The sequence below is a fragment of the Sorex araneus genome, chromosome 3 (assembly GCF_027595985.1).
Source record: "Sorex araneus isolate mSorAra2 chromosome 3, mSorAra2.pri, whole genome shotgun sequence".
NCBI classification, from domain to species: Eukaryota; Metazoa; Chordata; class Mammalia; order Eulipotyphla; family Soricidae; genus Sorex; species Sorex araneus.
The window spans coordinates 99842070-99855931 of record NC_073304.1 but is presented as its reverse complement, the minus strand read 5'-3'; the positions used below and the strand labels follow the sequence as shown (position 1 = coordinate 99855931).

Sequence of the window (13862 nt, the reverse complement as noted above, 5' to 3'; positions counted from 1 at the left end):
TGGTTTCTCATACATGTAATTCCAGCACCACACCCATCACCAATATACCTATCTCCCTCTCTCAAGGACCCAGCACCACTCCCTTGTAAACTCCCATACCCCAACTCAACTGTGTAGATCAGTTCTCCCATTATTTTGTCTTTTGATCTTTATTGCTATGTAGCTGTGTATCTTTAAGTCTCACACATAATAGAGAACATCCTGTATCTATTCCTTTCCTTCTGACTTCACTCAGCATGATATCCTCTAGTTCCAGCCATGTTGCTGTCATTTATGTGATTTTATTTTTCTTAGAGCTGCACAGTATTCCACCATGTTTCTTTGGGTGGGTGTGGGTATTGGGTCACACCCCCTGGCAATGCTCAGGGTTTACTCCTGATTCTGTGCTTTGGGATCAGTCCTGACAGGGTTGGGGGGGGGGGGGACCATGTGAGGTGCTAGGGATCAAACCACATGCAAGGCAAGTGCCCGGTCTGCTGTACTGTTGCTCTGGTCCCTCTACCACAGCTTCTCTATCCATTCAGCTGTAGTTGGGCATCTGAGTTGTTTCATGTCTTGGCTTTTGTACTAAGGTGCCATGATGAACGTAGGTGTGCATAGATCCCTTTGTGTTTGGGGGTAGATGCCAATAATGTTTGTTGACAGGGTTCAATGCGTAAACATTCCAGCACTACATCCCCCACCAGAGTGCGAGCTCCCTTCCACTATTGTCCCCCACCCAAGCCCCCCATCTCCCTGTTATCCCACTCCCATAAACTCAGTTCTGTAGACCACTTCTCAGGTTCTACTGCCTTAGGCTATTTGTTATTCTCTCACGGAGCTGAGTTATATCCCACATATACGAGGATATTCTGTATCTGTCCCTCTCTTTCTAGGAGACTTCACTCAGTATGATGCTTTCCAGATCCGTCCACGTAGAAGGAAATTGCATGATTTTGCCTTTTTGTCTTTTGGGGGATGAATACACCCAGCGATGCTCAGGGCTTACTCCGGGTTCTGTGCTAAGGAATCACTCCTGGCAGGCTTGGGGAACCATATGGGGTGCCTGGGTCAACCATGAGCTAGGAAAGTGCCCTTCCTATTGTACTATCACTTTAGCCCCTGATTTTGTCTTTTTTAAAACCAAGTAACATTTCATTTTGTATATGTGCCATAGTTTCTTTATCTGGTCATCTGTCCTTCGACACTTGGGGTTGTTTCCAGATTTGGGTTGTTGTTTCCCATCTCGGAGCACCTTGATCTTATTATTCTGTTGCTGTTTTTCAGCTACTCACATCCCCTATTGCATTCTCTATATTAGAAACAATATTATTCTGTCACTTCTGAACATAGTTGTCTCACTTCTGCTCTCATACTTGCTTGTGCTTCACTGACTCCCTGTGCCATCATTTTTTGGAGCTAATCAGACTTTAGTGTGGTAACTGAAGGCACTCTCACAGTTTACAGAATTGGTTGGTACTAGTAGAGCCTTCCATTTTAATATTTTTACTACTTGAGCTTTGTGGGCTTCTGTCATCCCCAGGGGATTGTGTTCTGCTGTGCTGCCCGTGAAGCTGTAGTTGCCCTGGGAGTCTCTGCCGTGGAGGCAAGCTGTGGTGGGGTTGGCGGGAGGGGAGCTGGGGACTTGGGTGATGGGAACTGTACATTGGAGAAGAGACACTTGTGGAACATTCTGTGACTGAAACCTGATTGTCAACAACCTTGTAACTGTATTTCATGGTGATAAAATTAAAAACAAAAAGCCAGGTGTGGAGGTGTGGCCAGGAAGTCAGTGCAGCTCATGATTGTGGAGGTGGCCTGCTGAGAAATGGCTGAGGTCCAGCTGGAGGGAGGGAAACCACTCCCTGATCAGAAAAGGCCTTCGGAAGTCAGCCGGGAGGCTACCCTCACCTGGGGCTGATTCAGGGTGTGGAGGTGGCCTGTTGAGGAGATCAAGTCTTAACTTCTAAAAGCATTTTTAATAAGATCGAATCAGTTGACATTCCTACCAGTGGTGGCTGAGGGTTCCTTCTTCCCCACATTCACACCAACTCTGGTTATTTTTTCCTTTTTGATGTGTCCCTGTCTCAGTGGTGTGAGGGGAAATCTCACTACTGTTTCGATCTGCATATCCCTGTTGATAAGTGATGCAGAGCTGTTTTTCATATACTTTAATGACCATTTCTAGGGCTTCTTTGAGGAAGTTTCCGTTCATCTCTTTGCTCTGTTTTTTGATGGTTTCCCCTTCACCACCCCCCTTGTTAAGTAGGACAAGTACTTTACACATTTAGATATAACCTTTCCCTGATAAGTAGTAGGCAAGTATTTTCTCCCAGTCCATGTGGTACCTTTTTATTTGGTCATTTATTTTGCAGTAGATTCACTTCTTAATTTGATGCAGTCCCATTTATTAATGTTTCTTCTGCTTGGTCATTGGCATCGAATCATTGAAGACACTAGTGAGAGTAGACAACCCTATTTTCTGCCTGATTTTAGAGGGAAGTTTTTTATTTTTGGTATGATGTTAGCCGTGAGGAGTTGGTATATGGCTTTAACTATTTTGAGAAAAGTTTCTTCTATTCTCATTCTATTCACTGTATCACTGTTGTCCCATTGCTCATTGATTTGCTTGAGCGGGTACAAGTGACATCTCCATTTGTCCCTGTCACATTCAGGGTCAGTGGAATAAGGCCCATTATTGTTACTGTTTTGGGCACATCGAATATTCCACGGGTAGCTTGCTAGGCTCTGCCGTGTGAGATTCTGCATCGCTCTCTTCCGGGAGCTTTGTTTTATAGTCTCCGGATCTTGGCCGTTGATGAGATTACATGGCACCAGGGGTAGTTTGTGGGTGTGACTGCCAAGCTACTGGAAAACGAGGCATCTGGGTGGAGGAGGCCCAGTCTCTATCCGAGCAGGCTTGAAGATCTTAGCCATAGGTCCCGCATACCTTGGTTCCTCTGTTGGTTCCTTCATGCGTGAGAATGTGGAGATTGTGTGGAGAGTGGCCTTGAGCATGGCTGTGGCTGGATTCTGGAGATTTTCAGCTGCCAGGGCTCTGCTTGGGGCGGGGAGGGAAACTCAACCTGCCCCCTCTGAGGGGCCCTGGTGAAGACCCCAAGCCTGGCATGGGGTCAGGAGGCTGTCCCCATTCTGTTAATAACGTTTTTAATTTTATCATGAATGGGTGTGGGGGCTCGTCAAATTGTCTGCGTCTATTGATATATCGTGTTTTATTTTTTTCCTTGTATTTTCATAGTGCATTATATTGATTTGCATATACCAAACCATCCTTGCATATCTGGGACAAATCCTATTTGTCATGGTATGTGACTTTTTTTAACATATTGTTGAATTTGATTTGCTAATATTTTTGTTTGTGTTTTGTGCCACATCAAGGTTTACTCCAGGAGTAAACTATATACAGTGCTCAGGGGCTGTACATGGTGCTAGTGATCAAACCCAGGTCAGCTGCCTGCAAAGCAAGTGGCACAGGGGGTGTGTGAGCACTGTGACTGAAAGAGAGGTGCCACTCCCAAGACACCAAACTCAAAAGATGTGCAAGAATGCGGCCAGGAAGTGTTATCCCTGAGCACTCTTCCAGTGCACCACGGCCAGTGTGTGCCCCCAGAGAGCGTGTGCGCCCTGGACATAACCACAGCACCATAGTCAGGTGGGGGGTGTGGGTAAGTGAGGGGGGGTAGAAAGAGAGACAGACAGATAGAGACAGAGAGAGAGGTGGATAAAGAGCAAAAATAAAATGTATATTATAGATTGAAATTATTTTGTCAGAACTGTGAATTGTGAATATTTTCTCTGAATGTTGACATTTTAATTTTCTTAACACCTACAGATTTTTAATTTTCTGAAGTCTGTTTTATGAAAAGTTTGTTTTGTGTTCTATATAAGAAAACTTGGCCTACCCGAAGGTTGCAAAGATCCTCTTATAAATTCAATTTTAGAAGTGTTCATAGTTTTAGCTAGAACACTTAGGCTTATGACTTTTATTCAGCTAATTTTGTATATATTATAAGGTAAGGATTAACTTTCTTCCCAAATGTTCAGTTATCCCAGCACCATTTGTTGAAAATACTATACTCTCTCCATTGAATTATTTGTAACACTTTTTATTGCAGTTGATCATGTATGTGAGGGTTTATTTCTATATTCTGTGCCATGAATATATCCTTATGTCAGAATCATAGTTCTGATTATTCAGATCTTATAACAGGGGCCAGAGTGATAGCACAGTGGGTAGAGCATCTGCCTTGCACCTGACTGAGCTGGGTTCAATCCCCACTGCCCCAGGTGGTCCCCCTGCCTGCCAGGAGAGATCCCTGAGCACAGGGCCAGACAGTAAGCCCTGAGCATGGCCAGGTATATCACCAAAAGAAAAATATCTTAAAGTGGTCTTTATTTTAATAATAGCAAAATAATTATTGATTAAATAACCTCAACAATGATCATTTATAACAGTTATTATAACGGTCTTCATTTATTGTTGGTTTGGGAGCCACATCCAGCAGTGTTCAGAGCTTGTTCCTGCCTTTGCATTCAAGGGTGACTCCTGGCAGTGCTCGGGGACCACATGCAGAGCCAGAGATCAAGTGGAGTTGACTGCATTGAAGGCAAAGGTCTTAGTCCCTTTATTTCTAGCCCACATTTTATAATGTTCTTTAGACTTCCAACTCTATCCTTTTTAAGTCTTATTTTGGTACTCTTAGTCATTTCCATTTCCATATAAATTGCAGGCTCAGCTCTTTCTATGAGATTTTCGTTGCAGTTTTATTAAAGCTGTTTATCAAGGCCAGATGCATAGCCCAGTCGGTAAGACACTTGCCTTGCATGTGACTATATCAGTGATCCTGGTTCAAATCCCCAGAATCATATATGCTTCCCTGAGCACTCCCAGACATTGCCCTTGAGCACAGCCAGGTGTCATCCCCCAAAATAAAACAAACCAAAAAGAAATCAGCCAACCAACCTTTAGAGAACTGATACTTCACAAGATTACATTCAGTCAGCTAAACGCTGCCGCCACTCATTTCTTCGGGCTCACTTCATTGTTAATTTCCGCAAACTTGACAGTCCTGCATTACTGGTTTTCTGTTATATGAAAGTTTCCATTTGTTCAATTTCTAATTGCTTGTAATGAGAGTATAATTTTTGACCCTCATCCTTCATTGCAGAAGTGGCATTTTAGCTTTGGAAACCCATAAAATCTCCCCCATAAAAATAGATCAAATAGGACTATAGTACTGAAGATTTGAGATTAAAGCAGCTAAGAAAACTGGATCTTAGCCTCTTCGACTTTGGGTCACAATCCATATGGGGGTTTGGTAACTTAAAAAAAAAAAACAGAATTTAAAGTAATTTTAAAGCTAATTTCATAGGTATGTACATTTTGCATTCCTATTTTGTAAACCTACCTACTGGGGGTGCATAAAAATTTCTCAGGCAAAAGTGGTTGCAACTGGAAACCATTTAGGAAACTCTAAATGAGATGCCTAGGCAGTTGTATGCCCCTCCTGGTTTGAACATGCCAGGCAGACGCTGAAGACCTGCCAGGGCAGCGTGGGCCAGAGAGCCGCTGGTCCCTTGAGAGCACTCAGTGCGTCAGGACTCGGAGGCCAGCGGAAAAGATTCTCACTAGCAGAGAGACAACTTGAGTGTCAATAAAAGTACTGGATTGGAACAACAAATATTTTTTTTAATTTATGATTTTCAAATTGTATTTTTAAAAACTCTCCTCCATCTTTAAAGGCAACCAGGACCCCACACACACACTCACTGCTCCTCCCACATACACACACACACACACACACACACACACACACACACACACACACTACCACCATCACCATCACCATCACCATTATTTGAAAGCTGGCAAATTAAAAGCAGTGTTTATCATCCTGCCTCTTTTTTTTTTTAACTAGAGTAATGAAATGGCAAATCAGGCCAAGACTGTTGGATGTATTTCAGCTCATAAGTGAAGAATGAATGAAAATGTCAACAGGTCCTCTTACAAGCACTGTCGAAATGAATCCAGGTAGTATTGCTCAGTGGGTGCTGATGCCATAGAAACGAATAAAGAATTACACACCATAGGGAATCACATCCTGTCAATGAGAAGGCAGTCTTGCAAAATCTGGCAAGGCCACAGGAGAGAATCATCCTGAACCTGATGAAGCTTCTTGATCTCAGTCTATAGGAATTACAAGAGGCAGAGAGACAGATGCACACAGATGCCATGAGCATATAAAAACAACATGTGATGAAGATACACTAGGGTTGGCCTGACTAAATATGGCAAAGGGGACAGATCTTGGCCCATGGCTTGTGAGATAAAAATAGTTTTTACCTTTTTTAATGGTTTGGAAAAAATTTAAAGATTGTGTGAGATGTGAAAATTACATCAAGTTCAGACTTCAGCATCTACAGATTTTTGTTGGATTATAGTTGTGCTAGCTCACTTGTTCTGCATGATGCATGTCTGTTTTTGCATTGCAAGGACCCAGCTGAGTAGCTGGGACAGACACCAGAGGATCTGCGAGCCCAAACTATGTAGTCAGTGGCCTGTTACTAAAAACCATTTCCCAGTCCCTGATCTTGAGGACCCAATGTCTTCAGTGAAAAATTACGAGAGAAAGAAAAATGATATGAACAAACAGTTTAAAAGAGACTTGAGATGTACCAATTTTCAAAACATGTGGATCTTACTTCAGTTGCTATTCAAAATAAATGTAAAAATCCAATAAGAAATATGAACAATAACAAATATTATTAAAGAATTATTCATCTTTAAGGGTATGATTATAATTTTGTAGTTTAAAAATGTCCTTGGCTTTTAGAGAGACATCCTAAAATGCACAGAAGTCTGGATTTGCTACAGAATAATTCAGGGCGTGGAGTTATTGGGGGTGGGAGAGAATGATATAGGAATGACCATGTTATGAAAATATGCAACTGAAAGGTGGGTCATGATGGGCCACCCTGCTATTACTGTTTTGTTGTATCTGTGTATTTGAAAAGAATCAAATAATTCAAGCTTAGTTATTATTAAAGTTTTAATTGGAGGTGGGGGGCTGGGTTGGGTCACACCTGGAGGTGCTTAGGACTTACTCTTGGTTCTGTGCTCAGGGATCACTCCTGGCAATGTTCAAGGGACCATTGTAGTGCCAGCATTTGAACACGGTTCAACTGTGTGAAAGGCAAGCACCTTACCCTCCAGCCCCTGAAATAGTTTAAAAACAAAACAAAACAGTGAACGGCCATTTCTGCAGTGCCTTATAATTCTTTTATGTATTTGTGGATTAAAGGGACTTTGCACATTGTTACTATTAGTCCATGGTTACATTTTTTTTTCCTAGTGTTCTTCAGCTAGGCATTATGTAGCGCCCCCCTCCCACCACACCACCTTGGATATCTCAAGGGGACCATGGGTGAGTGTCCTAAAACTGGAAAACCATGGCACGAGACCAGCCGGGAAGCTGGTAGGACGGTGGTGGTGTGTGGTGGTGGTGGTGGTGGGGGGGGTGTCACAGGAAGGAGATGGGGCAGGAAAGGGTCTCTGCTAGAAAAAGGCTGAGAAGAACTGCTCTCGATGGTAGGCCCTGGCGGGGCAGGAAGCCACTGACTTTGAGCCCAGCTATAAAATCTGGTACAAAATGCATTTGTAATAGGTTGGGGACAAACTGTAGCATTCCGTGGCATGCTTCTAGATGTCAAGCACCCAGAGCATGGTCCCTATTATGCTGACTTTATTCCCTAATCTTTAACTTCCCTTACGCCTTCTAAACAATGTTCCCATATGAACGCAAATTGCTGTATCATTTTATAAGCCAGGAAAACTGAACCTCCATAATAAGATTATTGAAAAGACATGTTGGTGACTGTCTCAGGCCCAGGGTGGTGTTTATCTTCCTGCTAAATGCTAAGATTTCCAAAGTGGACCTATTTCCCCTCTGCAAGCATAACAGTGTCTGTTTCTGAATGCAGTGGAAATAACTTCAAATCTAAATTTGAACTCAAAGCCTCAGAACTGCTCTAAATGATTTTTATCTACCTCAATTACACCTTTATTAACTTAATAAATGATCCAATTATTGAAATATTTGTTGTTTTTTTAAAAATCCCAGGGCTGGAGCAATAGTCCAGTGGGGAGGGCATTTGCCTTGCACGCGGCTGACCCGGGTTCGATTCCCAGCATCCCATATGCACTCAGAAATTACTCCTGACAGTGCTCAGGGGACCAGTTGGGATGCTGGGAATCGAACCCGGGTTGGCCACATGCAAAGCAAATGCCCCATCTGTACTATGGCTCCAGCCCTTAGGCTTACTTTTGGCTCTCTGCTTAGGGATCACTGCTGGTGGGGCTCAGGGCACCCTCTGAGGTGCTGGGGATTAAGTCCTGGTCAACTGCATATAAGTCAGTGCTTTCACCCTTGCACTTTGTGTCCAGCCCTGGCTTTCTTCTGGTCTCAACTTTGTTGTAACACGTGTCTGTGAGAACACAGCCAAGAAAAACATGGATAACTAATACCTAGAAATGAAGTTTATAATTTGTAATCTGTGAAAACTGAATATTGATGCTCTCCATGGTGTAGAATCCTGTGGCACCCTGGCCACCTTGGGTGGACTGGGCCAGAGCAGGACAGCATGAGGGAGGTGTCCAAGCATCAGCTGAGGAAGTGGGGGTGTCAGAGAGCCACACTCCACTTTGCTCGCGAATATCCACAGTGCCTGTGCTCATGGGCTCTTGCAATACAGCGGCCCTGGGAGGGTGGGCGTAGACACAGAAACAGCGTCGGCAGGGCACCACTGACTGCTGACTCAGTGTAGACGTTTCGCCCATTTGTATTCCTTCCCTAGGAGACCCCAGCCCAGTGGACCATTCTCCTGAAGTCCACGCTGCTGAACCACCACCTTCTCTAGCCCAACCTGCTTTCTCGGTTCTGTTACCTGACGGGAGTCTGGCATTTCCCCGAGTGTTCCCTGCCTCTCCTCCCTCCCTGGATGAGTAGCTGCCCAGCAGTGCTTCAAGGCCGCGGCCCACTCTTTCCCATCCACAGCTTTTAGCCAGGTGGGGGCATGGGACCCAGGCAGTCACGGGGACAAGCATCCTCCTGCCCCTGGGCCACGTTCTGTCCTGACTTGAGCCCCAGCAGGGGCCGCCCTGGCAGGCACACAGGGTGTGCCTGGGCCCCTGCGCATACTGCAGGCGGCTTCAGACTTTCTACAAGTCGGGCCACCAGCCGGGATGCCCAGGAGGCGTGAGCAGCTGAGCCGAACAATTCACCAGATGGATAAGCCTTGAAGGAGGGGATTTTTTTAAGACAGGAAGATGGCTTTTAAAAAGAAAAAAAACACACCACTTTGGAACCACACCCCATGGTGCCCGAGGTTCACTGGAGCACTGGGACTCCTGCTGGCAGTGCTCCTGGGACTTTGAGGAGCTGGAGGTCCAACGGGGCCTCCTGATGGGACAGCACATGCTCCTGCCCGTTGCACTCTCTCTGGCCCAGAAGATTAGTTTTAAAATCTAGAATTTTTCAGGTCCCCTGGCTGTGATGGGCTGTAACAGTTCTGGGCATGCAGCCGTGGGCTTCTGAGTCTCACGAGAGGAGTCTCAAGGGCGGCCTGAGGAAATTCACACAACTGAGCTTGCCAGCTACCATCGTCACTCCTCAGTTCTGCATAAAAACAAGCAGTGGGGAAAGCTCCTCTCCCCAGGCTGGGCCTGTCTCCCTTTTGCGATGAGACGCCCTCTGCTGCTCTCCTCGCCTTCGGGTTACTTTGGACTAAAGCGAAAAACCAGACACTCAACATTCCAAAACAAATGGCTTCAATTTTTCCATTCATATGAATGTGAAGAGGAAAATCACACGAAGAGACATGTCACTCTGTAGACTAACTCTCGCTAATAGAAACCCTTGTCTTCGAGGGATGACATAAAGCCACATTCCGGCACAGTCTAGAGGCATAAGTGCATCTTCTGGGAAATCTGAGTATTCTGGCTCCCTTTGGTATTTTATTGACTCTGAGTATGCAGAGATTAATAAAAGGAACCGGAGCGAAGGCTGCTGTCATTCTGGTGTGGGAAGAGCACTGGACACGAGGGCGTCTTGAAGGGTCCCTGGCAGTTGGTGACAGTGAGTCACTTCTGTGCTTAACTTACAGAATAAACAAACACACAACCAAATGCTTTCTCAGCGGAAGCAGCTGCATGAGGCTATTCTTCGTGTTCCTTTTTTCCATTCTGCTGCTAATTTTGCTTAATTGCTTTGTTTCAGGAAGGGTTTTCACTCCTCGGCAGCAGGAGCTGGTTGAAGATTGTGAGGCGGATGGACTGCCTGTTGTTTGGGACCACGATAAAGGCAAGACACTGCGTGGCTGAAGGCAAACTGTGGGGGTGGGGAGGGGCAGCCCCTTCAGGTGAGGGGGGCTGGGAAGAATGCTGAGTGGACTGTGAGCAGCAGGTCAGCAGGCGACACTGTAATGGAGCAGTGCACCCATCTCTGCCCCCCCCCCACATAGGCGGGGAGGGGCGGGGCCCGGCATGGTCTAGCTTCTGTTTCCGTGTTGGAAAGGAGCGTCATTTCCCTTGCCTCCCTGAATGTTTTTCACTTTTCTCGTCTTGAATACGAAAAGAAAATCCCCCTTCTCGGCTTTCGAGCAGTATTAAAGGTAAAGAATGATCCTCATCAAAGAAGCCTGCAGGCTAATCACTTGGATTATCTTCTTTCAGAAATAGCTGTAATAACCAATCTGTTATCATTCATGGAGTGGATAATACTGAAATTTAGGTGAGAGATGCTCACTCTGAGGCGTACTCACTGAGCGTTGAAAGAGGTCTGCGTGAGCCTCTGACAGGGGGGGTTTCACCAGGTCCAGGGACCCTTCAAAGGGTCTGCAGGAAAGTCAGAAGTTCTGGGAATTTGCAAGGACTTTCACTGACCACTAGCAGAAATCTGACATTTTCTTTGATGAAGGCTGTCTACATGAGACCACAGTGATATATCTTTTCGCCAATAAAAATCAAATGATTTTTTTTTTTTTGGCTCTTAGGCCACACCTGCCAGTGTTCATTCCTGGCTCCACACTCAGGGATTCTCCTGCCAGTGCTCAGGGCACCATATGGGGTGCAGAATATTGAACCTGGGCGAGCCATGTGCAAGGCAAGCGCCTTGCCTCCTGTACTATCTCTGGCCCCTAAAAATCACGTTTGAAAAAACTAGGGGGCCACACCCAGCAGTGCTCAGGATGTGGTTCCAGGGGTCAAACCCAGGGCTTCTGTAAACAAGACATGTGCAGAGCCTTTGCTGCCTGCTACTTAGTCTAGTTTTTCTCTTCAGAGAATTTTGACACTGTATTGTAGAATTTAGTGTTACACTGGTGAAGGGACAGGAACATTGTATGACTGAAACCCAATCATGAACAACTTTGTAACTGTGCTTCTCAGGTGAGTCAATAAAAATAAATCTTTAAAAAATAATTTAATGTTACAGAAATGTATATTTCTGTAAGTGTATAGTTATATATACTTTTATGTCGAATATATTTTTTAACCCCAATTTTAATTTTTGTATAGATTTTTATTTCAAAGAACGTAGTGCTAGGAGCTTTGTCTATTGTGCATCGCATTCTTTACAATAGAGATATTTCTAGCTGCTTATTATATTTTTCTGAATTAATTTAAATTTAGTTTAGCTGGTAGATTTTTAATTTGTAGGAAAGTAATGTTCTAATCTGCCAACAATGACAATTTTACTTGTTTCTGTTTGCTACTGTTACTGAATGATTTAGACCATCTAGAACATGGTAATTATCCGGTTAGAATGCCACCCTGCTATCTTGCCGCCTTGACTGAGAAGTAGGCGTAGATGTTTGAATCAACTCTGGCTGTTGATTGGATGTTCTTGACCATTAAAGCAAGCCATTTCTTCACTTGCTAATATTTTTTTATATAGGGATGACACACTAAATTTTATCTAAATCCTTTTTTAGACACTTGTTAAGATCATAGGTTTATTTTCCTCCTTTAAACCACTTCCTTGGTAGTGTTAGCAACAGGGTCTTCCTTTGGTTGTATCTGGTGAAGGCGTCCTTCAGTGCTTCTTGACTTAAACGACTTTTCTTTACCACGTGTCATGTAACAAACACCATTGCTTACACTGACATCTGGGAAGTATTCTGAGGGGAAAATATTCATTTCCTTCACAGAGACTCCTGTGACTCGTGCTGGCTCTGTCCTCCCTGACTGAGCCCCCAGACTGTCAGCTCTGCCTACATGTGGGCTGCTTTGCTCTTCAGTGATGCTGGGCCCATGGGTCTCGCTGAGCGGCTCAAGGAGCCATCGACGTCCCCACCCCAGGGGCTGGGTAATGCAGAGCAGTAATGCAGCCCCTGGGCGTGTTGCTTCTCATCCTTAATAAGTCACTGAACTTTCCCATGCTTGTTGGGTTTTTCTGGCCTGGATTCTGGAGCATTGCCTCCTGGTTTGGAAGCCAAGAGTCTTTCTCTGTGAAGTCTATTTCCTGTGCTTTCCCTCCGTATTTCTACAGTAGAAAGACCCACTTCTAGTGGGGAAACTGCCTTTTGAGGGGGTCCTTGAGTCTCTCTTCGTGCTGGAGCTCCACCCCGGCCCAAGTGACAGGAAGTTCTCCTGGCTCTCTGGGCTGCATCAAAAGCCTGCAGGAAAAACCATCAGTTGGTGGGGCGCTCTTGGTCCCAGGGCACCCGTCCCTGGGGTGGCTTCAAGGCCAGGCCTGCCTGCTGTGTAGTCTCAGCTTCAGAATCTCCCCACACCTGACATCTCAAGACTTTCAACTGTGCTGTACTTTTCGTTAACCTTCTGGTGACAGGTTCCCCAGACAGGACTGGCCTGCAGAGCCTTACACAGAGACACCGCGGTGGTGGCCGAGGGCAGCGGGCACTCTGGTGGCTCTGGAATGCTGTATGTATAAAGCCCTGTAACACACAGTATCGTAAATCACTGCGCCTTGGAAAACAATGGCAGACAGAAAATAAAGATGTACTGAAATTAAAAAAAAAAAAAAAAACACCAGAAAGTCAGAAGCAGCTTTTCCTGCTAGTAGAGATGCTGTTCCCTGAGTGAGAATTCTGAGGGCTGAATGCTTCCTACCCTGGGCTAAGCATAAAGAGACAGGCACTTCTCCTGTTTTATTTTCTTAAGAGTCTCTGCAAAGGGCATTTCCTATTAGCTGCAATAACTTATGCCTACGTGCTTCAAAGTAGGATGGGAACAATTTATCCTGTGAGCCGCCCTTTAAAATACAGCAGTTTGGAGGGACTCTCCTTAGGTGACATAGAAACCAGAGACTGTTTATTCAGGGTGGTCTCTGGCTATTAGCATATATTGAAAAACCTTTCATTTCATAGCAAGGAACTCTTTCTGACTTCCATTTATGGCATGAAAAGAAATCTCAAAACTTTCAACTTCGCTGTCCTTTTCGTTAACCTATTAGCAGGCATTCCATTGTGGTACTTCAGGGCATTGAAGATATGGGATGAAGATGTAACTCATTTTCGGATTTTTCTGGAAGTATTTTGGTTTTTATCTAGGGCTCACACGTTGAAGTAGTGTTTCTGGCTTCAAATGATAAGCTCAAAATCTATCAGAATTTTACAGAAGCAAAGACAGAACAAGACTTGTGTTAGGCTATCAGACATACAATTTAGCCTACCCTGTCGTTTTGTGGAGCAACATTCCAAAGAAAACTTGACTTTCCAGAATCATTCTCATGAATACACACAGGTGCCACTTGGTCTCTGATCTTTGCCTTGCTTACACGAGAATTCATTGTTTATTCCTAGAGCTCTTCATTTATCTCGGAGCTGCAGTAGTTAATGTGATCACT

General features: G+C 44.7%; 1 protein-coding gene across 3 annotated transcripts in view; it reads left to right on the top strand.

Moving 5' to 3' along the window:
- The window catches only part of REC114 (REC114 meiotic recombination protein), an 84113-nt gene that overhangs the window by 51695 nt on the left and 18556 nt on the right, over positions 1-13862 (top strand). For all 3 annotated transcript variants that reach the window (XM_004611833.2, XM_055132772.1, XM_055132773.1), the window contains exon 3: positions 10275-10358. In XM_004611833.2, the coding sequence (XP_004611890.1) occupies positions 10275-10358 (84 nt within the window). The remainder of the gene's footprint in view (positions 1-10274; positions 10359-13862) is intronic.